General features: G+C 33.8%; 4 protein-coding genes across 6 annotated transcripts; 2 read left to right on the forward strand and 2 right to left on the reverse strand.

Moving 5' to 3' along the window:
- Positions 1-6091: 6091 nt before the first annotated feature.
- LOC107430047 (protein BRANCHLESS TRICHOME) lies at positions 6092-7841 on the forward strand. Its single transcript, XM_025078859.3, has one exon. It carries the CDS (start codon positions 6425-6427, stop codon positions 7577-7579), a length of 1155 nt encoding a protein of 384 aa, XP_024934627.3. The 5' UTR covers positions 6092-6424; the 3' UTR covers positions 7580-7841.
- Positions 7842-9543: 1702 nt separating this feature from the next.
- LOC107430060 (growth-regulating factor 8) lies at positions 9544-11861 on the forward strand. Of its 3 annotated transcripts, none has more exons than XM_016040844.4 (4): positions 9544-10255; positions 10342-10515; positions 10708-11041; positions 11219-11861. In XM_016040844.4, exons 1-4 carry the CDS (start codon positions 9985-9987, stop codon positions 11787-11789), a joined length of 1350 nt encoding a protein of 449 aa, XP_015896330.3. In that variant the 5' UTR covers positions 9544-9984; the 3' UTR covers positions 11790-11861. The 3 variants fall into 3 exon arrangements, with proteins under 3 accessions (XP_015896330.3, XP_015896329.3, XP_015896328.3); XM_016040843.4 differs by having other exon boundaries at positions 9545-10255; positions 10357-10533; XM_016040842.4 differs by having other exon boundaries at positions 9546-10255; positions 10342-10533.
- A 561-nt stretch (positions 11862-12422) lies between these two features.
- On the reverse strand, positions 12423-14994 carry LOC107430046 (protein IQ-DOMAIN 18). Its single transcript, XM_048463689.2, has 5 exons — positions 14640-14994; positions 14167-14472; positions 13675-13941; positions 13440-13556; positions 12423-13340 (listed from the first exon to the last, which is right to left on the reverse strand). The coding sequence occupies exons 1-5, from the start codon at positions 14793-14795 to the stop codon at positions 12588-12590; spliced, it is 1599 nt and encodes a 532-aa protein (XP_048319646.2). The 5' UTR covers positions 14796-14994; the 3' UTR covers positions 12423-12587.
- Positions 14995-21421: 6427 nt separating this feature from the next.
- On the reverse strand, positions 21422-23512 carry LOC107430058 (NAC domain-containing protein 43). Its single transcript, XM_048463690.2, has 3 exons — positions 23063-23512; positions 22664-22935; positions 21422-22572 (listed from the first exon to the last, which is right to left on the reverse strand). Exons 1-3 carry the CDS (start codon positions 23244-23246, stop codon positions 21643-21645), a joined length of 1386 nt encoding a protein of 461 aa, XP_048319647.1. The 5' UTR covers positions 23247-23512; the 3' UTR covers positions 21422-21642.
- Positions 23513-27928: the final 4416 nt, after the last annotated feature.

The following is a 27928-nucleotide window of genomic DNA, read 5'->3' on the forward strand; positions in this document are numbered from 1 at the left end:
TACCGCTGTTTCCGTCTGCATCCTTCAGTCAAACATATTGGTTACTTTCCGCAGCTTTTTTAAGGCTTTGAAAGTGGATATCTTGGTATAACCTGATGATTTATGCTACTTTTATGAGCTAGAAAGAAAGTTCTTGTCCTAAGAGTAAAATTTCGAAAGCGGTTGTTCTGGTGTATTGCACAAATACATTTTAGTATGGAGAATAAATAATTATATACCTAGTGCCTGAAGGAGGCTGGAGAATCAAACATGAAATTCCTGATTGAAGATCAAGTGGGTTATATTTTTGTTAATGTTAAAAACATTGTCATCCAAAATTATTTACTTTTATTTTTGATGAGTTGTTTTGGCTTGTTTTGAGTTTATTCATCTAAAGCTTCTTAACCAAAGGTGCTGTAGAGGTTAGTAAGCGGTGAAGCTATGTTAGCCATTTATTATTATTATTATTATTATTATTATTATTATTTGGATAGGTTATCTTAGCAAATTTTGATGTGGTGCATTTACTGAGTTTATTCATTGAGGTAATATCTAATTAAGCAGTAATGTCAAGATTTGTGTTAAGATCTTGATTCAGACTCATACACATTGTCTGCGAGGCTAAGTTTTCCTGACGTGTTAGATACATATTTGAGGTAAAAATGCAAATTGCACTTGGTGCTGATTTGCTAGAAATTAGGAAGATGTTATGCTGGGATGGAGGGAGGGAGGGAGGGAGAGAAGAGTGTTAATTTTTGGTTTTTGTGAGGGGGCATATTTTCGTTGCTTAAGTGAGAGATAGTGAGATTTCAGGACAAGGTTGTTACGGTAGGTATGAGCAGCCTGTAGTATCATATAGGTTCTTGAGTTGATATGTTTCACCAAAAAGGGTCCTTGGGTTGAATGTAACTGTCATCCTAAATTTGGGTTCCTCATTGTTGATGGCGTTTGTCATTTCTCGGGACGGTACATGAATGTTTTCATGAATTCTGAAGTGTGTACTTTCATGTTGTAAAGGGGGGCTTTCCTTGGAAACTAGCATCATATTTTTTTGGGTCCTTGAGTTGCTTTACCCTTTTAATTTGTATTGTCTGTTAGTGTTTACTTAATGAACACGGGCATGTATGTTATTGGTTATTATTGGTTGCATCTATAGTATCTTTTGCCATGATTAGTATCAAATCCGATTGTGATATCATTGCTGTGACTTGTGAGTTTTCAATCGATGTTTGGATTTTGAAACCTTTCACATTAGTGAGGAATAGTGCCCTTCAACAAAGTAAAAGTGTACAGAGGAACACATTGTTCAAAATGAGATGGTGAGGGATGGCTTCAAAGCAATGGCTGTCTCTTTTCAGGGAAAGAAGCTCATATTTGATAGGTACAGCTTGTTAGATGTTTTTGGTTTCGTAAAGGGCATGGTTCATAAAAACTAAAAAGAGCAATTGGTCTTATTCTGGGTGCATTTGCAACCAATCATTGTGTTTATTTCCGCAAAATCTATGCTGCCTGTGGTCGATGTATCTTGGGATTGGCAAGTTCCGGACTTTGTCTTCAAATTTTGGTTGGTATTTGGGAAGTCTTCAACTGAAATGGGCTTTAGTTCTTTTTTTTTTTTTTTTTTTTTTTTGGGTGGATAATTAATGGGATTTAGATTCTTTTGTAAACCATATGAAAATTCAAATAACTATTTGAAACCGCAAATTGCACTTGGATGCTGATTTGCTAGAAATTAGGAAGATGTTATGCTGGGAGGGAGGGAGAGAGGGAGGGAGGGAGGGAGAGAGAGTGTTAATTTTTGGTTTTTGTGAGGGGGCATATTTCGTTGCTTAAGTGAGAGATAGTGAGATTTCAAGACAAGGTTGTTACGGTAGGTATGAGCAGCCTGTAGTATCATATAGGTTCTTGAGTTGAGATGTTTCACCAAAAAGGGTCCTTGGGTTGAATGTTAACTGTCATCCTAAATTTGGGTTCCTCATTGTTGACGGCGTTTGTCATTTCTCGGGACGGTACATGAATGTTTTCATGAATTCTGAAGTGTGTACTTTCATGTTGTAAAGGGGGGCTTTCCTTGGAAACTAGCATCATATTTTTTTGGGTCCTTGAGTTGCTTTACCCTTTTAATTTGTATTGTCTGTTAGTGTTTACTTAATGAACACGGGCATGTATGTTATTGGTTATTATTGGTTGCATCTATAGTATCTTTTGCCATGATTAGTATCGAATCCGATTGTGATATCATTGCTGTGACTTGTGAGTTTTCAATCGATGTTTGGATTTTGAAACCTTTCACATTAGTGAGGAATAGTGCCCTTCAACAAAGTAAAAGTGTACAGAGGAACACATTGTTCAAAATGAGATGGTGAGGGATGGCTTCAAAGCAATGGCTGTCTCTTTTCAGGGAAAGAAGCTCATATTTGATAGGGAACAGCTTGTTAGATGTTTTTGGTTTCGTAAAGGGCATGGTTCATAAAAACTAAAAAGAACAATTGGTCTTATTCTGGGTGCATTTGCAACCAATCATTGTGTTTATTTCCGCAAAATCTATGCTGCCTGTGGTCGATGTATCTTGGGATTGGGAAGTTCCGGACTTTGTCTTCAAATTTTGGTTGGTATTTGGGAAGAGTCTTCAGCTGAAATGGGCTTTAGTTTTTTTTTTTTTTTTTTTTTTTTTTTTTTTTTTTCTTTCGGTGGATAATTAATGGGATTTAGATTCTTTTGTAAACCATATGAAAATTCAAATAACTATTTGAAACCGAAGTTGTATTTATGAAAAACCCTTTATGACGGTCAATGTAAAAATTATGAATGTTTTCTATAACTTAAAAGAGAGATCATTTTGTAAACAATGTGAAATGGCTATTGGAAACCCAAGTTGTAAATTATGGAAACTTTTTTGGTACATGTAAATTACAAAACCTTGTATGAATATTTTCTATAACTTAAAAGATAGCTCATTGAAAGCTAACATAATTGTTTGAAAAAAATTAAACGAATGGACTCCATGGAGAAACGAATTCTAGAGCCAGAATGCAATGCATGCTGCAATAGAAAATGGAAAAAATAAATAATAATAATAATAATAAATTAAGGAAAAACCTCGATGTTGGCTGGAGCTTGTCTTGTTCACTAGTCCGTCGAAAATTATGCGAGGTATAGTGAGTTGTGGGCTTCGGTTTTTCCTTCTGGCCTCCTCTATTAGATTTTTTTAATGTCCGGGATCGTTGGATCGTTGGCAGTAGCATAATGTAACAGACCCAGACAGAGGAAACAGGGGAGGAGAGGCATAGATGATTGCTCATGTTGTAGCCCAACAGAGTTGAATAAATTCTTCATTATTCAAACAATATTTCACATATTCTCAACATTTAAAAAAAATAAAAAAATTCATAAACTGTATATACCAATACTATATATTCATGACATGTACCATGTTAGGATACTATATGAGGGTTGATTGGTTATGTGAACCATTTTAGGAGCAAGAGAAACATGTAATGTTATATAATTGAGAAAGAATCTAGTATTTGATTCAATACAAAACAAGCCAGTACTCATAAGATAGAACATGGGTTGTGTTTTCTGATTAAATAGAAAAAGTTGTCTTCTCTAATAATCATATTGACTTTTCTTGGATTCTTTGTTTTAGCATGTGTAAGCACATGCCTCCTTTTGCATAAAGCCTAAACAACCTGTTATTTATTTATTTTTTTTTTCCTGCTTTTTGTGTTGAAAAAGTTCGATTTCAAATGGACAGATAAATTTCTTGTGATAAGTCCTATTTATATATATATATATATATATATATATATTTAGATAATACATATATATATATATATATATACACACACTACGGTTGACTTTTAATGAACATTGCCTCCCATGGCATTTAAGAAAATTATAACACTTGGAACCAGCTCATCGGACGTTATATTACAGATGAATTTGTTCAAGCCCTCCTGTGTAGTTGGGTGGCAAAAGTAATGGATTCGAAGGTTGAATGAAGCTTTAATTTGTTTGAAAATGGCCATGTGTAATCCATAGTGTGAGAGCGAGATGGAGGGGACCATGGATGAAGGGGAAAAAAAGAACACAAAGGGAAACAGCCATGGGAGGCTGGTACTAGTGGTAGAATGAATATCATCTTAAGAACCCAACCCCACTTTGGCCTACACCGTCCTTTCTTTATTTAATAACTTTTCGAGGTTTTGGATAGCCTCAGTCGAAATACCAAAGTTGATTAAAAATATACATCATCTGATGCATTCGTCTTGTGAAATCCCATCAAATACTATCAACACTTAACTTTTTATGTATGATTTAAACACCCCCACAATTGACAAGCTTAGATAGAGCCATTTCAAGCCACTTATATATCTCTATAATGATGATGCTTCAAATCATATGAGGAAAACTCTTTAGCCATCCATGTGATAATGTGATTTTACATGCCCTTTGTTTCTTGTGAGGAAAACCATTTTGTATATGCTTTAAAATGGACAAACCAAAGAGACAAACACAAATGTCAAATTTCTCTTGATGCTGTAAATCCTAACAACACTAGTGATAAGTTTGTTTTGCCTTAGGAATTAAGCCTAGGACCCAAAAAAAGAAAAAAAGAAAAAAAGAGGGACTTGTGGTGGTTAATTTGGTGGGCCAAACATATTTATTGGACAGATTGTTATTTTTGCTGGGAAAATAAAAGAAGAAATTATAATGCATAAAATTTACATGTGTAGTTTTTGATTCCTTAAGCAAAAAACTTCTTTTTCACCTTTAGGCCATATATATATATATATATATATATTATTACTATTATAATATGAGAGGAAGGGAAATTTTTCATCCATATCAAGGATGGTGCAATCACTGAGCTAAGTCTATCAGTACCACTTGTGGGCCACTTAGATTTTGATTCATCATTGCAGGCCACTTAGACTTTGATTCATCAATTAGATTGTGTTAAATTTAGCACTAGTTCTAAAAGATTAAATAGTTAAAAAATAATATAAATACCAAATTAAGTCAACATTTTCATTCATATATAAGTTAATTAATTTTTACTAAATGTTTTTTTTTTTCTTTTTTTTTTTTCTGAAAGATGGTAGTGTGATTTGAGCTTCACATGTCATTTTGGGTTTGCTACTACTTGGATCATCTATTTTCTCAAATATTTATTATTATTAATATTATTATTATTTCAAATAATGGTAATAAATTTGATGATTTGAGAGAGTGAATGGAGTGCCTGAATAAGGTTAGAAATGCTATTTTTGAGATAAATCAATTTCTTGAAGATTTTAAGGTGATATATAATTATTTATAGCTAAGATTTAAATTCAAAATTTAAATCAATTAAATGGGAGATGATTATGGAATAGCTTTATTTAGATAATTTCTAAATGATGGAATTTTTGTGAAATTCCTATGTATAACAAACAATTAAAAGTTATAAAAAGGAAACTACTACAACATAACAAGGACTCTCCGCATAACCAAAACTTCGTTATTGGGAACTTTCCCTTTGAATATCTCTATAATTTTCTAGATATTATTACCTTTTAATATTTTTATTGTTTCAACAAGTCTTTTCATTTTTTTTTTCTTTATTTTATCAATGACCTAAAATTCTACCCTTTTTTTTATTTTTTATTTTTATACAGATTGTATTTTAGTTAGTCCTATTTAGACATTGTTTTGTTCTCTGCAATTTTGATATAATCATTTTGATATCTAGTCAAATATTTAGATACAATTAATTTTATCTATTTTCTATTTCAATTTTTTTCAAAAATATTCTAATTATTGAGGTGCCATGTCCCATTAAAAAAAAAAAAAAAAAAGGGGGAAAAAATACCCACAAAATACCTTATCAAGGTGTCGCTAATCCCAAAAGATTTACTTCCATTTCAATGGAACTTATGGTAGAAACAAATGTCTTTCTCCACTTTTTCAATGGAATTTGATGGAAGGAACAAATGTCTTTCTCAACGGAAGATGTTTACTTTAACATTAAAATTATGCAAAATGAGTTGCTTTTAATTAAATTATGCTGAGGAAAGAGACGGGGGAATTGGCTGGCAATGGCATATTGGGGCCTCCTGTGAATTATAAGCGAGAGTCATAGTAGTAGTAGCAGTAGATTGGCCGGCTAGGAATTATAAATATAAACAGGGCTACATTTAAGAAGCGGCAGAGAGAGAAGCAATGGCCACCACACCACCAACAACATGGAATGAATAAGGATGAGGTGCATGTGATTTTATCTTTGCAATCCACAATTACACATCTCCAAAGCAAGTTCGATCGGTCAAATGGGCCTACCCCAATTGCTTTCTTGAAAGGGAAATCTCCATGAGAAAGGCAAAATAATAAAAAAAATATATCAAAGGAAAAGGAAAAGGTTAGAAGAAAGTGGCAAAGGAAGAAAAAGAAAGAAGAAGATATGGAGGACGTGACGATGATGATGATCAGTAGTAGCCCAGAAAATCCCAGAAATGAGACCATTTCTACTGAGCCAATCACCACCTCCACTTGCCCAACCTGGAAACTTTACGAAAACCCATTTTATTATTCCCATCACAATCACTCCCATCCTAATCAACAACAACTACAACAACAATGCCAAACTAGCAACTACAAGAGCCTCCATTGCCTTCAACTCCCTCTCTCTGCTCGAAAGCTTGCTGCTTCTTTCTGGGATCTAACTTTTTTCAGACCCATCATGGAGTCTGAGCTGGATTTTGCTCGTGCCCAGATCATGGAATTGAAAACTGAGTTGGAGTACGAACGCAAGGCACGCAAGAAGTTGGAGTCCATGAACAAGAGGATGGCCAAGGAGCTGTTTGAAGAGAGGAGAGGAAGAGAAGCTGTGGAAAGAGTCTGTGCAGAGCTTGCTAAACAGATATCATCCGATAAAGCAGAGATTAGTAGGATGAAGAGAGACATGGAGGAGGAGAGGAAAATGTTGAGGATGTCTGAGGTTTTGAGGGAAGAGAGAGTTCAGATGAAGCTGGCCGAGGCCAAGATTCTCTTCGAAGAAAAGCTCTTGGAGTTGGAAGGTTCTATTCGCATCCAGTCTCAGAATTTTAATTTTTCACCATTCAAGACAACTGAGCAGAGCACCGAGGAAGTCAAATTTCCTAGCGGATCATTCACTTGCAAAGCTGTTGGTGGTTTCTCGGGAAAATTCAGAAATTTGGAGTTCGGTGAGAAATCAAGCTGCAATGATAGTAATGGCGTTGTTTCAGGGGAATCAAGAGGGTCGGTTTTGATTGAGAAGTCAGCTTTTGGCTCTGATATTAATGTTCTTGTTTCCAAAGTGTCCACAAGGTCATCGGTTCTGTGCGAGAAGCCTGCTTGTAATGATAATAATGGCGGTGTTTCGTCAACTGCCATTCAGAAAAAGGCCTCTCCAGAACCTGAGAATCCTCATATAAAGAGAGGGATTAAAGGGTTCGTTGAATTCCCCAAAGTGGTTCGAGCAATTGGATCCAAAAGCAGGCACTGGGGCACAAAATTGGAGTGCCAAAAGGCTCAGCTAAGAATTCTGCTCAAACAGAAGAGTCCCATCCGATCAAACAGTCTCATTACGAGTTAAAGATTGTCGTTGATCCTCTTGTTCACAACACTACAAGGCTTGATTAATTTATTCTTTTTGTTTTTTTTGTTTTTTGGGTGAATATCAATAATCTATTTTCATAGCCTATTTTGGTTTTCTTTCTGCAAGACTGCAACAGGGTCACCATAAGTGTCCAGTTTTATTAATGATGTTGAAATACCATAAGAATGGAGTACATATATAATTGAATTTTGTATTTTTGGAAGAGTGGATATGATGTATAAAAATCTGTTTTTGAATGCAGTCTATTAGCTTCTAAAATCAGGAATGTATTTTTGCTTTAGATCTGAGAAACCAAGAGTTGAACACCATGGTGATCCCCTGAACACATGCAAATGCTTGATTTTCATTCAATTGGTTGTGGCATCTTGACGTAAACAAAAATCTTGGAAATTTTTCCCAAAAAAAAAAGAAAAAAAAATCCAATCTCAATCTAGTATAGAATGATTCACTGAATTGGGTATTTAAAATATCCGATTCTTGTACAAAAAGCAAAGTAGCAATTAGGAGGATGAAAGTGCATGCGTGGCTGGTCATGAAAGCCTAGAGTCAAGTGACCATGACTTCCATGACCTTATAGGAATGGACTTGATAGATAGCATGCTGTTTTTTTCTTCGCAATGAACCACAGATGTTCCATCTTTGGATCATCTCAGGTCTACAAGGTCTAGGAACCTAACTATGTTTTTGCAGTAGAAGTTGGGTCTCTACGAAAAAAATTGAGTATTAATAATTCAGCTTTGGGTAATTGAGCACTCATGCTGTTTATTTATTAAAGTTGTGGTGAAAGGAATACTCCTCACGGATTTTGTTATGATTTCCTCCAGTTTTAAAACAATTGCTGGGAAGCCAAAAAGCTATAACAAATGATCAAATACCATGGACTTGCCAGCAATATATTAAAAAAGAAAAATGGCAATCATTTCTCAAGAAGCCTTTAATGGCTTTAACAACCTGGCTGATAAACTTCACAGAAAGTAGGCCTACTTTCTGTGTCTAAATCCAATTCTATATAGTCCTGGGCTACTCTTTCTAAATATTCTCACCTAATTCTATTCTCTTTCTAATCTGAGTTAGTATATTGTTGGTTTGTTTTGTTTTCTTATTTTCAGAGAGTTGGGAGTCAAGTGGATCATCTAGCATCGAATGCATGTTTTCATGTTCAAAAATTCATCTTATCATTTTGATTTCCCCTTCATTTTCTTTACTCAATCTGGCATAATTTATTCCTGAATTCACCCATTAAATGATTTTGCCATTGGACTTTAAAATAAAACTTAAAATTGTATTGAATGCAAGAGTGGGGGACAGTAGGTAAGTAGAATGCAAAGAACTGCAATAACCATTTTAGTATCCAAATCATCTCATGTATCACAGATCATATAATTTTATCAACAAAAGAAAAAAAAAAAAAAAAGAAGGTATTACAGATCATATAATTGGTATTAAGCTTTCGAACATTCTTACTTATAAAGAAGAAAAGAAAAAGATTAAAACCAATGGGTAAGCTCTCTAAATCAAGCCAAATTTATCAAATTGTTGGGGTCCAAATTTTCCCTCTCTTCATATGTTCTTTAACATGCATGCTTGAAAGAGTCTAAAATTCCATTGGTACTAATAACCTACTAGGTTAGGAAGGTTAGGAAGATAAATATTTAATGGGAGCTAACTGAATCCATGGAGGACATTGGTTACCGAGTCACATCTACAGCGTATGGTCCCCTCGCCTCACACTCACACACGAAACGCATTAATGGGGCCCATTTTTCGTTTCCCGATGCTTGACATTTTCTTAACAAAAATAAACATATTTTGACGGAGACCGTCTGATACTGTAGTCAAGCTTTAAGTCAGAGTACTTAACCCCGTCATTAAGTGAGAACTCAGAAGTAGCAGCCAATGAAAGTTGGTGTTTGCAGATTGTAGCGGGAAGACAGTGTTAGATTTGACGGGAAGAAATTAAACGTTGGATATGTGAAGGGAGGTTATTGGGTGAGCTGGGGTGGACTAGTTTTGTCCGTATTACATAAGGGGAACGAATGTTGGAAGCTTGGGAAGCAAACCAAAACGGATGGCTAAAAATGGCGGCACCGCCCACTCCCTACCAAAACCCACCTCTTCACTTAGCTTCATTTCAGCTTAGAGAGAGAGAAAGTGAGAGAGAGTTGGAGTGGGAGAGAAGAATAGAGAAGCCATTGAAAGAGTAGTTGTGTGAAATAGGTAGCGTTGGTTGTAATTAAGGTGGGGTTTTTCCTTTTGGGTGTTGTTGGGGGTTAGATTGAGTAGTGGGAAAGGTAGCTTTTTTAAGTGGCTTTCATATCATAAGGACAAGATTTGGATATGTGGCTTCAGAGAAGGGAGCAGATACTGGGTTGGGTTTGAGGATGCAACCCAACAAATCATTTAATCGTAATTATACGATGATGCCTTGTCATCATCAAAATCTGCCCACAGCTGGTACTGCTGAGTTTGGTTTGCAAGGTTGTTGTAATGGTAATGGGGATTGTGGACCTCTGTTTTTTGACACAAGCAACCAGCTTTCTAATTCTTCTTCTATAACCCATAATATAAACGATGTTGTCGGTGCTGGTAATGTGCTGCCAAAGACTCAGCTTCACCACCCAAACTCTGATATCTTCTCCTTCAATTCCTCCGGTAAAGTTTCTATTTCTTTTTTCTTCGGTTCTCATTGTGCTGTTCTTTTTCAGAGACTAAAGTAAAAGGCTATAATGTTGTTTTAGCATGGTGGGTTACAGGAGGTGGAATTGTGAATGTCAGAGCTCCTTTTTTTACAGAAGCTCAGAGGCAGGAGCTTGAGAGACAGACTATGATTTACAAGTACATGACGACCTCTGTCCCTGTCCCTCCTCAGTTACTCATACCGACCATTACTAAGACTCCAAAAAGTTTTGCTCGTATGCACTACTCTAATCGTAAATATCTTTCTCCCAGCTGTTACTTATTTGTTCATCTTTTTGCAACTAAGCATGTTCAAAGTTCCGTTTCTTTGTGCAAATGACATGCTTTAAATTGGAAAAAGAAAAATGTAGAGAAATAGGGGGTTTTGTTTTTAGTTTTTTGTTTCGATGTGTTTGTTTTTATTGAAGAGGTAAAAGGTTCATTGGAGTTGGGGATCTCAAACAGCTCTGATCCAGAGCCATGGAGATGCCGAAGAACAGATGGGAAGAAATGGCGGTGCTCGAGAGACGTGGTCCCTCACCAGAAATACTGTGAGAGACACTCCCACAAGAGCCGTCCTCGTTCAAGAAAGCCTGTGGAATCTCAACTACCGCCACCCCACTTCCGCAATATCGGCAACAACCAAAACTCCTCCACCATCCCATATACAACAAAGCCTCTTTTTGCAAACCATCAATCTCCATCTCCTCCTCCATTTTCTACTAGCATGGCCTCTTCTACATTTCTACATGACCAAACCAGGTAGGTTAGGTTTGGTTAGGTTAGCATTAATTTCTATTATATTTTTATGTTTGTTCTTATCCGCTGTGTTTGAATGCATTGTGTGGCACTCCCGCTGTCCTATATACATATATGTATACCATCTCTGTTTGTTTGCAAATTAATGTGCTTTTGTTTTTTGTCATCGACCCCGTGAAGGTGTTTGGAGTGGTTCATGAAAGGGGAAACCGAGGCTGTTGTGGATGGTTCAAACCAAGATTGGCTCAAAGCAGGATTAAGGCTGGACAATGTAAATCATGATTGTGATGCAACTATGGACATCTCTGAGCATCAATATGAGCATACCCATCACCGGCTAAATGATCAGTGTAGCTTATTACTCGCCCCCAAGTTGACCCCTTTCCAAGAAGCTCCAAATTCCAGCGGTCAGGCACAGGAGACGAGGCATTTTATTGATGCATGGTCCGCAGCAGCAGAGAGAGAGCAAATTGGTGAATTTGGCAACAGATGCTCTGTTTCTTCAAACGACAAAGTTCCTGTTTCATCGCTTTCTCTGTCAATGAGTGGTGGAAATGGAAGATGTGCTGAAGAAAATGAAAATGCCAAAATGGGTGCTATTGGAGATATGAAATCCCAATGGATCATGAATCCTGTTTCATGGTTAGGTTCACCACCCGGTGGACCATTAGCTGAAGCCTTGTGCCTCGGCGTCGCTGGTTCTTCTGGATGCAATAGTGGTGGTACCATCAGCAGTAGAAGCTCATCTTGAGTTGGATTAGTGTTGGCTTTGTAACTTTTAAAGAGGAAAAGGATAATTGCTTAATTGCTTAGTTCTGCTGGATCCTGAAGTCCTTTTCTTTTTGTTGTTTATTGCCAAAAATACCATTAGGAAGAGCATTATACTTCGAAATTGAACTAGAACTAGAAGTATTGCGGACGTGCAAGTAGAAACTAAAATTGAAACAAGGTTTATTGACCTTGGAATTTGCCCGAACCCCTTGTTGTAACAAGCTGTCATGCCATAAGCAGCAAGTTTTTCTAACTAATACATACTTTTGCTTTAACAAAATAGATTGATAAGGTTATATCAAGCCATGATCATGAAGAGAGTATAGTCGTAGTATAATTAACATACAAGATGAATTGCGTTTTTACATAAATTTATTATAGTTTTCCTGCAGATCATACTACTCCAAGTATAGTTTCCAAACTTTCAATGTGAAAATGGTCAAGTACATATGTACCTACATATGGACATTCTGGTCTTAGAAAAGTGTATATAAAAATTGACAAATGATTAGTCATATCTTAAAAATGGAATAAACAACATTATATACTTCCTTTTATTAATATGTGCATATATATATATATATATATATATATATATGTATAGAAAGAGAAAGAAGAGCAGATGCATTGAAATAACAAAGATAAAACGATCACACGGACACGTCCATCCATTAAAAAAATTGTGATATGGATCCTCTCCTGATTAGAAAATATTAGTAAATTAAAAAGTGTAGCTAGGTAGATTCATGATTGTCTTTATCATGAAATATCTGATGAGTTAAAAGCATCTTAGACCAGTGGTTGAACATGGAGAAGTATCTCTCCCAACAGACGACAAATTATCCATCCCATAGTAGCCATTACACTGTAAACTCATGAAGCTAGGGCTTCTCAAGCTCTCGCTAAAACTGCTACTATTGTTATGATGTGGGTCTGGAACAGGGTAGGAGAGGCGCTTCTTGACTGAAGTAGCACCTCTTTCTCTGTCGGGCGTGGAGGGTCTTTGTCTTAATGCGCACTCTGAGCGAGCCCGAGCCTTTGCAGATTCAGTGGCTGCCATGTAGTTAGGCACTGCACCTGCATTGCTGAGCCAACGAGTGGAACTACTAATCAAGCTTGCGGGTGTATGTGCGGCCGAGTGACATGTTTCCTCTTTTACGCATCGAGGGCTTGCTGAGCGCACTTTCGGCAGAGGCTTTGATTTTGATGGAGATGGTGACTCAACATTAATATTATTGCATTGGGGTCTGTGAAGGGGAGGATATGGAGTAATTTGTTGGTTTTGATGAAAATGTGATTTTCTAACATTTGGGGTAGTGGAGCAAGAGTTATAATAAGTGTCAATTTCAACTGTCTTGACAATGGAATCCCTTATTTTATGATGATAATGATGATGATGATCGGTTGAGGCTCTGTGTCTGTGTTTGCAGCTGGTGTCCCATTGTTTTGTGGCCATCCACCGATCTAGCCATTTGGTTCTTTCTTCATGATCACCACCAGCAGCTGATGGGTTCCTCCCAGGTCTCCATATCTTCAAAATGAATTGAATTAGCTATCTCCTAGTTTATCAACCAAACATATGTATTCATAAATGCATTTAGTCAGAGTAAGCACAAGAAAATGAGCAAACCTGACGAGAAATAGCATAAGCAAGGGCTTTTTCACGTTTTAAAGCAGCAGCTTCCTTTCTACTCTCATCCCATTCATCCTCAGACGACCGACACCGGCTGCTCTCTCTGCCTCCAGACTGTATGTAGCATATAAATAAAAAGGCAGTAATTACTAGAAACAACGTATGCTAGCTTAGCTAGTTTTATTATTTAACTAACTAAGAAGAAGGTTGAAGATTAAGGCTGATTACTTACAACTGAGCTTCTGTGTCGAATATCCTGAAGATATGTAGAATCCCATAAGTTGGTTTCAGCAAACATTGATTTCCTGCTGCTGCTGCTGAATCCCTCCTCAAGTGAATGTGAAAGCCTTGCTCTTTGACTTCCCACTACCTGATCCTGTACTCGAACCAGAGCTTGTATACATCTCAGTGCTACCTTCGCTTGCTTTCGTACATTGCGCCCTCTCACTAAAGCTTGAAGCTTCACAAGCCCTTTGAGTGCACGTAGAGCTCTTCTTGCCTGCATTAACCTCATCAATCACTTTAGCAACACGAACAACAGTGTGTCACTGTTGGTGTTGGAGGAAAAATAACAACCATTAACGCAAAAATTGTCATATTATATGTATATATATATGTATATATTTATACCAAATATATATGTATATATACATATATATATATATATATATATATATATATATATATATATATATATATATATTTACACCAAATATATATATACCAAATATCCTCTAAAAGCTGCTTGAATGATTGTAGCGGCAGAGACATAGTGTTGTTGTTTGTGAAAATTGGAAGGCCTAGTACGAGTGAGACGAACAATCTCTACAGCTGCTTGAGCAGTAGCCACAGCCGCTTCAGCAGCAGCTGCAGTGGCTGCAGCCATGGCAATTGTATGCCTTTGTTCGGCGGTCAAAACAGGTTTCACATGAGTAGCGTTTGCACTCGTCTTTGCTCCTTCGCAATATTGCTCAAAATGAATAACATGTTTATTCTTTCTGAAATTAATCCATGTTCTTTTTTCTTTCTTCTGCACACACAATAAAACCCAAGAAATTGGTTCAATATTGATAAAATTATATATATATATATATATATATGTAATATAATATATGTGGTCAAAGTAATAATGACACCAATCATGAAAGAAAGATTGAAAATGGATTTTCAATGTGCAGTAGTACTGCAGCTACCTACCTTCTCTTCTTGTTCATCTTGAATATTAATATGCTGTTGTTTATCGTCGACTGATCTCCAAGTGCTGCTGCTTTTCTCGTTATCCTTGCTTGTCGGAGGAGACCGGAATGCCCTTTTCACTATTGCCAACCAAGACGTACCACTTTTCTTTCCCATAGAGATAGAGATAGAGAGAGAAATAGAGATGGGTTAATCAGTGTGTTCTAGTTTGCAGGGCAAGGGGGGTAGAGAGAAGTTTTAGGAGTGATGATACTCATGAGTCATGAGGGTAGTGTAATTGTTAAGTGAAATCAACAGGGTGTAGTTGACTAGGTCCAATATAACTTACTAGGTACAAAAGCCTAGATGTTTTCTAGCGGCCTGCTGAATAACAAATGCAGTGTGTGTATGTCAGACATTGAATGGAAAGACTATGTCCAAAAAATGATGTTGGAATACTGGACACGAGACAGAGGGAGAGAGAGATTTTAATGGCTCAGCCTCGAAAGCACAAGAATCCAAGGCCCAGTAAAATATATACATATATATATATATATATATTTATATATAGATAGAAGGATACATTGCAGGAGAACTTTTTGATTAGTCAGTGAGTGGGGGCTTTATTTTTATAGTTTTACATGACACACTGAGACTGACGACTTCTAATGGTTTCACGTGTTATGAACAGAACACAACAGGTAGAGGACGAGAAAAAAGAGAGAGAGAGCTGAGAGTCTCTATGCCGTTGCATTGCTAGGTGGCAACACATGTTAAGAGGCTAGAGAAGATTAAACACATAAATAAATATAAATATATAATAAAGACAAGTCCTCGAAGACCATCAAACTTACTTAGCCTGCATGCTGGTTGTTTCAAAGTCGAATCCCATTTTTGGGTACAAGAGTGCTGACTGTGGCTTCATTTTTCCCACTAGTCTAGTCTGGTCAAAGTTCTTTGATTCTCTGCTTTCTGTTTTTCAATATTGATTCTTCGTTATATTAATTCTTTCATATATATATTTTTTTATTATGCGGATTGTATTGTATTGGTTTTACGGGCCTATGGCCATGAATATGGACCTTATATCGTGGCTCAAGAATTTTCATGGCCCGGGAAACCATTATTGAGTAAAAAACTTGCTTTTTTAACCAAACTGGATCTCAAAAGTAAATGGATATATAGCCCAAGTTTAATCATGAAACACAGGATCCCAAGTTACAAGATTGTGTTGGGGAATTTTTAGTTGATCCATTCCTTTCTTTGTGGGACATATCTGGTGTGAGAACAATTTTTATTAAACAAAATAAAAAGATGAAATTTGAACATGTTGTTGTCTTTTATTTTTTTATTTTTGCTGAAAATTGAACATGCAGTTGTTGTTGTTGTTGGGGCTTTGTACTGTTTGGAAATTCAACGACAAAATTATGATACTCATATTCAAAACTTTAATTACTAGCCATTTAGGTATCTAATGATACCGTCACCACAAGGGCTTTGGAATATCTTTATAATTTTGTCATATACACTAACTACATAACAATATAGTTGCATACTCGACAACCCTAGTCATATCAGACCGATATTAACGTTTTATTGTTAACTTTGTATATATAATTGTAATATATATATATATATATATACATATATGTTAGTATATTACTTTCTTATAACTATACCTTCAAGTATGTAATCATTTTGCTCAATTCAATATTGCTCGTACACATATTATTAATATACATATATATATATACACACACACACACACACAATAATACACACAGATATACAGGCTTTCTTATATCTTTGGATTGGATTGATGATGTGTATGTTGCATATGGTTTTTAAAGTCTCTCATCAAAATATTTGCCTTAACTGTGACACTAATTTTATTAATGCTTTTCATGTGGCAAAATTGGCACAACTTATTTTATCATCTAAATTAATATTTTTCTTTGATGTTTTTGATAGTACCATATAATCATGGATTTGGAAATCTAGTGGCAAAGTTATTAATTTTTCGGGTGTAACTTTCAAGTTCTTATCCCCCAAACATCTTTTCTTCTTCTTCTTCTTCTTCTTCTTCTGCTTCTTCTTTCAATTGGGAAACACTGTAATTGGCTTGGCTTAGTTTCATTCAATCTGTAATGCGCACAATCCCACATACAATTAATAATTAAATCTTCCACCCGCTAGCTTAATTACGGCAAATGAATTAGAGGCTCTTCCAACTTGAAAGATCAAATTTTATTTATTTATTTATTTTTAATCTTGGGGTGGGGGATTCCAAAAGAATATTGGACTTGAAAGGTCAAGTTAGTTTCCTGATTTTGTAAAATTATTGTTTAGTATTTCGAATTTATTACATATTTCTTCGATTTCAAATATAATTAAGAGGGTTCATACTTGACATCAATTTTCACATTTTATATAAATTGTGGTTGAAGAATAGTTAGTATACTTATTAGTGAGAGTGTAAATGAATACGTGAGATTATCACTTTAATTAGTCCATATATATAATGTGAACTTATAAAGTTGTAGGTATCTAGCCTGTGTACAATGTAATGGAATTAAAGCCTCACAATTGCACTACCCTTTCTGATTGTAAAGCTGAAAGCTATTGGTAAACCAGTGTTGTCTACGATCCATTACTTAGTATCTTTTTGCCTTAGAATTGAGCCATAGTCGTTTATCCACACCTTTAAGGCATTTGTTTTTTTGGCTTATTTGTAAACAGTAAACGGTGAATGTTACCATACATATATATATATATATATACGTGCCTTTGGTTTTAAGTTTCAATAAAAGTTTAAATTAAAACAGAAATAATCAATGTAATTAATTTTCTTGGAACTTGGTATTAAGATGGATCTATTCTATTCTAGATCATTAAAATTAATTTTTCATGTTTAAACAAAAAGAATATTTTTCTAACCTTATTTTTATATGTAGTCGATTGTATAATTTTTTGTTACTTGTTTGGTTGTTTGTTTTTGTAAGTCGCTCGTATAATTAAAAGAAAGCTCATTGAGTCGATGACCTACCTAGAAAGAAAATTGGTCTTGGGCCCAATCCCCATTGTCCAATCATTATCACAAGTGGAAGGTCTACCTGACAAGCTACAAATTAATGGGGTTCTCATTTTCTTTTGAAAAATTTCTAAGAAGCAAACAATATCTCTCTCTCTCTCTCTCTCTCTCTCTCTCTCTCTATATATATATATATATATATATATATATATATTAAAATAAATAAAGTACATTTTTAATGTAAAAGTGAACTTTTCAAAAGCTTTTCAAACATGCTCTTTATTTTATGTTTTTTAATTTTTATTTTCTCTGAAAATATTTATTACTCTACTTATTATTCACATATATATCTTTGAAATATTTTTCAAATATTATTTTAGTGGCATAAAAATATATGATATATTAAATTAATTCAATATAATATTATAATAAAAAGTAGATTGGCTCTTTACATTTAAAAAAAAAAAATTCATCGAAACTCTTTTTCAAGAGATAAATTTTTAATTTAAAAAAATAAATATTAAAAAAGATTTCTATCCATTATTTATTTTGACTTTTTAAAATAAATAATGAATTTAACTATCCAAATATAAAAAATCAAATTCACTATTTATTTTTATTTTATATCATTTTTTATTTGATATTACACATTTCAATACCATTAACATAATTTTTTACAAAAAAAGTTTATTATTTTATTTAATGATATACAACCGTTATATAAAAATCAATATAAAAAATTTTATTGAAAAAATTAATAAAATTCCACTTGCTATTTAATTTGACAAATATGCTCCTTAGAAATTATTAACATCAATATGGATTGTGGATGTAAAACTAGCTATTTCATATATATGGTAATTTTTATTATTATTTTTTTGTCTAAGATTCTTTGTATCTCCAAGTTTGTTGTGGACGTTACCGAATTCCTATTATGTATCATGGGACTTGTTTTTTTGTTGGAAGAATATTGAAACAAATGATTAATAGTAGGGAAAGAGAATAAAATAAATATCCCACTCCTTGAAATTGATTAGGCAGCTAATTCCTACTACAGGAGAATAATAGTGCTATTTGTTTTCTATGCTTTATTATTATTATTTTTTCTTGCTGAAATATTTGTTTTCTATGCTTTGACGTCATTTAGGACATATACATAGAAAAAGCAAATTAGTAAGGACCTTTTTTTTTTTTTTTTTTTTTTCCTTCCGCAATTAACAAGGACTTTCATATAGATACAATAACCAGGTGTACCAAACAGGCTGAGGCGGCCAATTTTCCCCCCCTTGACTAGTCTGATCAATTAGCTTTTCTTTTTTTTTTTTTTTCCTTTTTTTTTTTCCAAATAATCATTAGCTGTTGCTTAGTTGGGTTGTTATTACTTTTTATAATTTTAGTAAAATTCCATCTATGTGCATATTAATTGTTATAATGTAAACATATTTAAAGTATTTTGAATAAAATCCTTATTTTTGGACGCATCCGATTATAAATGGCCATTCGTATGACTGCAACGTTACGTTTGGTTTCTTTTTTGCTAAGTTAATAAATGAAGTTCATTAATTGGAGACACCAAAACAAAAGAAAGTGGAAATTAATATTAATCAAGCCCCCAACCCTAAATCGACATGTGTGTTTTGGTTGCTTTTATTTGAGCAAATGGAAACAATATCTTATTGGTTAAATCAATAATTACCTTATATATACAGTCAAGGGATCAAAGATAAAAATAAATAAATAAATAAAACTAAATAAAAAGTTACCGTCAATGATTCTAGTAAACAAATTAATGACTCCGACAAATTTGACCATTCTTAGTCCATGATCAAAACTTCCTTTTCTAGTTCAAACGTTAATTAACTTTGTTATTTATTTTTTTTTATTTTTTTTTTGTGAATAAAATTAACTTTGTCATCTGTCAATATTGCACTACTACTTATATATATATATATATATATATATATAAACTAATTTTTTTTTTAGTAATTATTCTTTTTTTGTGGGCTAAGATGGTCCTATATATGTAAATACCTATCACATATATCGTTTTCCTTATATATATAAACTAAACAACGAAATGAAAGAAACTAATTTGGAGTAAATGAAAAAACTAACTTGAAGTAAACTTAATTTGGTATTGGGTGCATGTGATGAAATTATGAGAAGGAAAAATCAAAATGGGAAAGACTACAATCACGCATTTATAATATCCCACTGGAAATAAAATAAAAGGGAAAGCAAGACATCTATTCCATAATTAGCGCTTCAAATATGGCCCATGCGACCATGTCCCCCTTACCTTGTGATTAAGCAGCCGGAAATTAATGCATGTGCTTCAAGTACCTGATGATGAACTGAAGTGCATGTAATCAGAACAAGGATATATACATACATATATATATATATATATATATATGCTCGCTCCAACATGTTTATATAATGGATATATATTAACTAATCGTATATATACATAATTCTTTCCTTATGTAAGTTAAATGAAAGTAATCCACGTAAAGGACAATTAAATTAATTAAATGTCCATTACATTGCGGTTCTAGTAAAAACTTGGATCAACTGCTGAATAGGCGAATATTTTGTGGTGTGGGGGAACAATGGAACATTTATAAAATTCTCCAGTACCTGCAGCTAGCGCTAGCAGGTAATGGCGGCTGGCAATCTTTTGGTCACTCTAACTCAAGTTTCTTCTTTTACCCCCAAAAAAAAAAAAAAAAAAAATGTGAGGAGAGAGAAAAACTTAAACATATATATATATATATATATATATATATATATATATATTAATTTGAAGTGATACGAATAATATAGTACACTGTATTGTATAAGTTTTTCTCAGCACACTCCAAATTGAGCTCTGCCGTATGTAACCATTGTTATTGATTAATTAATGTTTTTGCTATTAATGAATTATACATATATATAGCTGCTTCATCAATTAATTTACCAAACAAATAAGCTTATATATATATATATATATATTAGATTACAAGCAAGAAAATTATTTTGAAGAAAAATATTAATAAGCTTATCGACTGCATTTCAAAAGCACTGATAAAATAATGACTAGTCTGAAGAAAAATAATTAAGGAAATTAATAAAAAGAAAGCAGTACGTAGTAAATTAATTACAGTGATATATATTAACATGATAGAAATGCCTTTTTCGTTTGGTTAATAATGATAGAAATGCTAGCTTGATTCCAATATTAGATATTTATAAATATGATAATTCTGGTGCTATATAGCTATATATATATATATATATAGGTATTGATCTTATCTTATCTTAATTGGTAAAAGGTGGTCGCCTTTCATGTATGTTTATTATTGGTACGTACGTTAGGTGGGAGAGTCCCCAGGATCACAACTCACAAGGGAATGAATGACCTTTTGGCAATGTGCGACCAACGAAAGTGGGTATCGGATTGGTATCATCGATTGCTTCTGATATCAAATCCCAACGGTGTCAAGAAGTCAGCCTAATGTTATAATTAACGTGTCAGCCTTTTTCAATATAGTTAACGAAAAAGGTTAAGACCATAACCTTGGGGATATAATTGCTGGTAGAAAAGAGCGTTTCACAGCACCCAAAACTAGCAAAGTCATTTGGTCGATCAATGAAATGCCTGCTGCTATCGATCAATGGAAGGATGGATGGACAGATATCGTTATTATTTTATAATTAAAACATATAAAACAAAATTAATTAAACATAATTATCCATCAGTTATTGACAATGCCACACTATCTAGCTAATTAAATTTCCATCACATTTTTATTAATTTATATATAGGTGATCATTCCACGTAGGTACAGAGTATATTATCTGTGTATATATATGTATATATATACCCTATACCAGTAAATGTAACAATTATACATAATGCTACAAGAAGTTAAAAATGTGTGGTATTGTAACATAATATATAGTTTCATCCATCACAAACTGACGATCGACTGTTTCAGCTTGCTTCCATTATACCGACAAGTGGCATAATGGGTCAGATGATGAGGGCGATGGGGATGATTTGGTGAAACTCCACAGTACTTCGTTTTCGGTGCTGTAGACCTGTGAGTTTTGGTTGTTATCATTGGGTCTACTACCAATACTACTGGTTGAACGTAGATATGGAAATGATATTTGTACGTCATGATGGTCATGGGGAAGAGAACAAAAAGACATGTTGGGATCGCCGAAGCAAGATAGGTGCTTGGAGGATTGTTCATGGCCATTGAGCTGGGAGGCCACAAGGCGATCGAGGGCAACCCAGTCATTGAGCTTGGGCTTTGGGTTATCATCAATCGGGACTCCATGACCAGTAGTAGAATTATAACATCCCCTTGCAGCTAATTGGTCGGTGGAGGAGGAGGGTTCAGTGGTTTCTTCGATAAGCATCTCATGCTCCATGGATGATTGGTAGGACGATCTGAAACAACCAGGGTGGTCCTGATCCTGATCCGGATGCGGATCCTGATCATGATCAAAAGGAGAAACCATTGATGGGCTGTCCAGCCTTGGGAGATGCATGAACCTGTCAGCAGCGCAGCCACCGCCGCCGCCCACCATGGTGGTGGTGGTGGTATTGGTGGTACTGTTGTTTGATAGAAATCTTTCAGCAGAGATATTGATATTGGTAATCAAAGAATCATGATTTTCAAGCTTGCAAGTCCTCCCCATGTATGAAAGTATCTGATCCAGAACCTCATCGTTCCTTGAAGCTGCATGATGCATTTGATGGGGAATAGTTGAATACTGGTCCCCGGAGGTGGAGACGGAGGAGGCTGCTGCTAATTTGGGACTGTCAAGCGTTTTCTGATAGTTCTTCTTCTTGAATACCCGGCAAACTACCCACCCATCCTCACCCGTCGACTCCCCTCCTATGCCCACCATGGATGGGTTAGTGACCTGAAAATTATTATTAAGTTAATAATTTTAATAAAAGCATATATGTGGTTTTAAAAATCAAAAATTGTAAAATCATAATTACAATACATACGGTGGCGGTATCAGTGGTGGTTTCGTCGAGCCTGTATTCATGCATGATCCAGTCGGACTTTTGGCCATGGGGAGCTCGTCCTTTATAGAAAACCAGAGTCTTCCGCAATCCGATCCTTCGGAAGCCGCTGTAAATGATCTTATCCCTGCCCGTGGCCTTCCAGAATCCAGCAGCTGTTGCACGGTTTGTTCGAGTTCCTGTTGGGTATTTCTTGTCTTTGTGACTGAAGAAGTACCAGTCATTCTGCGGCGTCGATCCTATCTTACATTTCTCTATTTGATTTTTTTTTTTTATATTAGAATCAAAATTAATTAGAACTTGCTTCATATAAACGTATTTGTGTATATATGCAAACATAAAAATTAGGAATTAAGAATATATATATATATATATACATACCTTGGATATCCCATGGTTCAAGCTTGTTAAGATCAACCTCGCGGATAACATCAAGATCGATTTTCTCAAAAGCCACTTTCTTTTTAAGGTAGTAGTGAAGGAGCTCCTCTTCAGTTGGATGAAAGCGGAAGCCTGGAGGGACCTGCGACTGACCGTTTATGGACAGATTCATATCTTCTGACATTGGCTACCTGCACACAATCTCAGTGTGGGTCGTCGTTCAGATTATACTAATATTATTGCTTTTTTTCTTTTTGCTCTCTCCGTGCAATCTCTAACTTAGCTAGCCCCTTGGCTAGAGATTTAATTTGTAAATAATAATAATAAAAGTAAAACCCAAAAGATCTAGAAAAAGGGGATGATCGATGGTGGTGGTGATGAGGGGATAAGGAGAGAGAAATGAACATTAAGAAGAAGAAAAGAAGAAGAAGAAGAAGAAGCAGTGCGTAAAGGGAAACGGTGTCTTGATAATTTATAATGGCGGGGTAGGAGTAGGACACGGGAAGGGTCCAAAAATGCATGAAAAGCTTAGGTATCATGGCCATTAGTGTACTTAATGTGGGGTCCAACGTCTTGTACAGTAGCCAACTACCTGAGAGAAAGAAGGGGGGCCCCACAGAAATAGAAGAGAAGGGCATAGTGGGGTCCTGACAAAAAATGCGTTAGAGAGAGAGAGAGAGGCAACAATATCAAAGTGTGGGCGGAGGGGACGCCCACATCTCAACTATGACCCTCGACCTTAATATCTATTTGAAAACCACCACACTTTGCTAGTTCTCTCTTTCTTTTTCTTTTTTGCTTATTATTATCATTATTATTATTCTTTTTAACATATATATATATATATATACATATTTACATTCACTCTTTCTCGTTTTACTTGTGCAACCACCTCAACGATAAGGAAGGAGGCAGAGAGAGAAACACACTGTGAGATGATGGGGTCGGAGGCACTGAGCTTTCATGGTCCCGTTTAGGGAGAAAGACATGATGGCTTTGGCGGAGACTCACTGTACACACACTCTCTCTCTCTTTCCATTTTTTTTATTAATTTTACATTGAGTATTACTTCGTATTACATCCCCTCCTTTTGAATATTGAAAACTTAATTTTATATGTAATTAGCAATTGGTTTGGCCTAGTTAACAAATCACTAATATTCAAAAAAGAAAAATAAAATTAAAAAACACTCAATAAACTCAAATAAGTTAAATACTTTCGATCATCACCCACTCTAACTAAAACCACCATGACCTTTTAATTCCCACAAAAATACATGACGATTAAGGCCTCTGCTGCAAATTCATGTGTTATTAGTATTCAAGATTGAATATTGAACAAACTGAGGTGGGAGTCCTTAACACCAGCGATGGGGGTGCTTGTACCTACAACCACTTCAATGCTTACAAAGACTTTGCATATATTTATATATTCGCAAATATCTTTTTCCTTTCTTGCATTTTCTGGATTTTTCCTTTTTATGATTTGTACATACTAACTGCTGAATCTTTCACTTCATAAAAAAAAAAAGACAATTAGTAATTTCTACGGAGCACCCTTTCCAAAATAGAAACCCTGGGAGCTTAACTCTGTTCATTCCACCCTTTCACTACCCTTCAATTATTTTCAGGGATTTTGTTAACTTTTTTTAGGTAAAGTTTTTGCTAGTAGATTGGCTTTCTATTTATATATATATATATATATATATAACAAGAACATTATAATTATAACTTATCCACTTTTTCCTTTTATTCGTATCAACAAACAAATTGTTCCAATGTTTTTGAATAAACAACAATTAATATTAAAGAAATGAAAGATTACTTACTTAATAAAGGTCACTAAATTAAAAGAATTATGAGGGTAAAACTACTACGAATACATCAAAAGATCTAGGTTAGAGTTCAAACTTTGATTTGATAAAATTCCCCCTCCCCACCAGTTATAATGAATTTAATGTCGATCAAAAAAGTTAAAAAGAAGTATGACTTTCTGTAGTTACCCTCTTTTTTATTTATTGGTATCAGGAGAGAAGTTCAGATTTTTTATTTATCTAAACATTCAAAAAAGTGCTTCATGAATCTTAATTTGTTTTCCAGGAAGAAAAAAAGAAAAAACAAAAGAAGAATACATAATTTTTTTTTTTTTTTTTTATGTAAACCATACAAAACTCATATTTAATTCGACTAGATATACCTTTCGTACTATTAAAAAATTCATCCATACATGCTCTTCAGCCTACTTACTACCCTATTTAGTATGGGTTGACTCCATAAGAATACATCGTATGGACTAATTAGTAAATTAAATATTTAATTATTTGACCCATCTTTCTTTTTATTATTATTATTTTGTTGAGTTAAACTGGGTGCTAAAACCAGAAACTACAATAAAGTCGTTGACCCATCTTTATATGAATGGATACGCAAATTTTTCTAGCGTATGAGTGGGTTCAGAACAAGGCACGGAATGAAACTATAAATCGGATTAACAATATTGGGAAAAAAGAAATTCAAACTATATATGGTGATAAAACTCTTAGCTACTAATTAAACAGTTATTAATTGGATATATATTTAAAAAAATTCATGTTACAAAATCTTACCTTATACTCTTTAGTTTTTTTTTTTTTTTTTAAAGCAAAAATAAGTTATCTAGTATACACTTGTTATTTGTTACTTTTTTTTATTACGTTATTTCTTACGGTTATTAGATATATTTATTCATCTTTAAATATATAAAATAAAATTATTTTGCATGCTCTGATATATATTTATGAGGGAAAGGCAAAACATATATGATTAAAGTGATATTAGCTTGAGGCAGTGGAAGTGGTAGTTTTTGGTGTGCTTTTTAAAATGAGAAAGACCGAAGAGATGGATGGTTGAAGTATTAGATTAGGTCGCAGGATGAGGTTCATGACTAAGAAGCATAAAGCTAGTCCCTACATCTATGATATTGGGAAATGTGATCGGCTTCAAAAAGGTGGCAAGTAATGAGTTGTAGATAAGATACATGTTGATTTATTATTATTATTATTATTTTCCCTGAATTATTATTATTATATTATGACAATTTCTTTAAATTAAATACCAAATATGAAGGTATTCTGTTTTGATCCATATTTTTCACAAAATAAAAGAAGAGAATTGCTAGTTCCATTACCAAATCAATTTTACACGGTTTCATTAACATTCAAATTATCAAAATATTTATATTAAACTTTCCTTTTTTAGTTTTTTGAACTCAAACTTTGAAACTGTAGTGTAAGTTATCAACTTATATGCTTTTCCTATGGAACCAAACAAGCGACGGCAACCTGCTAAAGATGGATAAAAGATCTCCAGTGGTTGCGGGCAGTTGATGTTGAATGTGTTTAGATTTTTCTTTTTTAAAAATAAAAGGATTTGAAATTTTTTAAAAAGATAAACTTTAGCCGAAAGGGGTTACTTCCTTAAAAGGAGGTCACTGAAGATACTCTATTGGGGATCAATGACCATCATCTTAAACTTTCATCGGTGAGATCTGCCCTTGCCAACCAAGTTCTTTAAAAAAAAGTTCAAAAACTTAACTCTTTAACTTTGAAATCAAGTAAAAAAATTTACTTAAAAACAAAATAAAATAACCAACCACTCTCCAACAACCTGCTAGAGTTCCCAATGGCCATGGTCATCCCTGGCAAGTCGTCGGCATTACTGAGTTGCTGGCCTAGTGGTGGTTTAGCAAAGTGATTTTGCTTTGGTAGAAGATAGACATTAAAAAGAAAATAAACATTAAGATGTTTGACTTTTGTGTTAAATTTTTTTTAAAAAATTTAGGGAATTATAGTCATTTAAAATTTTTGAGACCATGTGGAATTCTTTTTATATTACAAAAATAACTACTCTAAAAGAATTTGGATGAAAATGAATTTAGTTAAAAGAAGTTCTAGTTGCACTATCAAAAGAACTTTATACAGTTTTATTGTAAATTTATATTTTTATCTCTATTTAAAATTATCATTAAGTATATTTACTTTCAGAAGTATAAAATTGAACATTTCAAATATATTTAGGAATATGTGATTGAACATTTTAAATTTATTTAAAAGTATGCTATCAAACATTTTTAGATATAAATATCAAAGATGTATTTAGAAATATGTAACTAAACATCTCAAATGTATTCAGAAATATGTAACTAAACATTTTAAATGCATTCAAAAGTATGCGACTAAACATTTTTAGATACGAACATTTCAAATATATTTAGAAGTATGCGACTAAATGTTTCAAATGTATTCTGAAGTATATCTCCAAACATCTTTAGAGATATTCATAATTTTGACACTGAACACTCTAACGAATACTTAATTCAATTATCCAAAAGTGTTATAACCCCAAAAAAAAAAAATTTGTGGAGTTTCTATAACTATCAATTTGGCCAAAAAACATTATGAAGAATTTTCATAAAATAGTGTTTGATTTGTAAATAATTTATGGATATTTTATATATTAAAAATATTATATAAAATCATTTTACATATTTTATATATTTAAATGGTAATATGTAAAGAATAATATTGTATAAAGTTCTTTTAAAATTACAAAAATAACTTCCCTTTAGTTAAAGATATAGATAAGCTTTAGTTCTATATAGATTTGTTTATTTATTTTATTTTTGTTTTTATCTAATAGGATAGTTTATACTTTATTGGTGAGGTTTGGAAATGTATAGATCCTCTAGAAGATAGAAAGCACAACTCTCATTAACCAACCAATGACTCTCAAACTTTAGTCTTTAGCTATTTGGTTTATCTTTCTTTTCTTAGTTTTTTCATAGTTGATTTTATTATTTATTTTTAAGTCCTTTATTCGTTAACATTTT

This window comes from Ziziphus jujuba, chromosome 6, assembly GCF_031755915.1.
Source record: "Ziziphus jujuba cultivar Dongzao chromosome 6, ASM3175591v1".
NCBI classification, from domain to species: domain Eukaryota; kingdom Viridiplantae; phylum Streptophyta; class Magnoliopsida; order Rosales; family Rhamnaceae; genus Ziziphus; species Ziziphus jujuba.

Coding starts and splice junctions, on each gene's coding strand:
- LOC107430047 (XM_025078859.3), top strand. CDS start 6,425: ATGGAGGACGTGACGATGATGATGATCAGTAGTAGCCCAGAAAATCCC.
- LOC107430060 (XM_016040842.4), top strand. CDS start 9,985: ATGCAACCCAACAAATCATTTAATCGTAATTATACGATGATGCCTTGT. Junction 10,256..10,341: donor CTTCTCCTTCAATTCCTCCG/GTAAAGTTTCTA, acceptor ATGTTGTTTTAG/CATGGTGGGTTACAGGAGGT. Junction 10,534..10,707: donor TCGTATGCACTACTCTAATC/GTAAATATCTTT, acceptor TTTTTATTGAAG/AGGTAAAAGGTTCATTGGAG.
- LOC107430046 (XM_048463689.2), bottom strand. CDS start 14,795: ATGGGAAAGAAAAGTGGTACGTCTTGGTTGGCAATAGTGAAAAGGGCA. Junction 13,942..14,166: donor CAGCTTTTAGAGGATATTTG/GTATATATATAT, acceptor AGGTTAATGCAG/GCAAGAAGAGCTCTACGTGC. Junction 13,341..13,439: donor CTTATGCTATTTCTCGTCAG/GTTTGCTCATTT, acceptor TTCATTTTGAAG/ATATGGAGACCTGGGAGGAA.
- LOC107430058 (XM_048463690.2), bottom strand. CDS start 23,246: ATGTCAGAAGATATGAATCTGTCCATAAACGGTCAGTCGCAGGTCCCT. Junction 22,936..23,062: donor TGAACCATGGGATATCCAAG/GTATGTATATAT, acceptor AAAATCAAATAG/AGAAATGTAAGATAGGATCG. Junction 22,573..22,663: donor CCACCACTGATACCGCCACC/GTATGTATTGTA, acceptor AATAATTTTCAG/GTCACTAACCCATCCATGGT.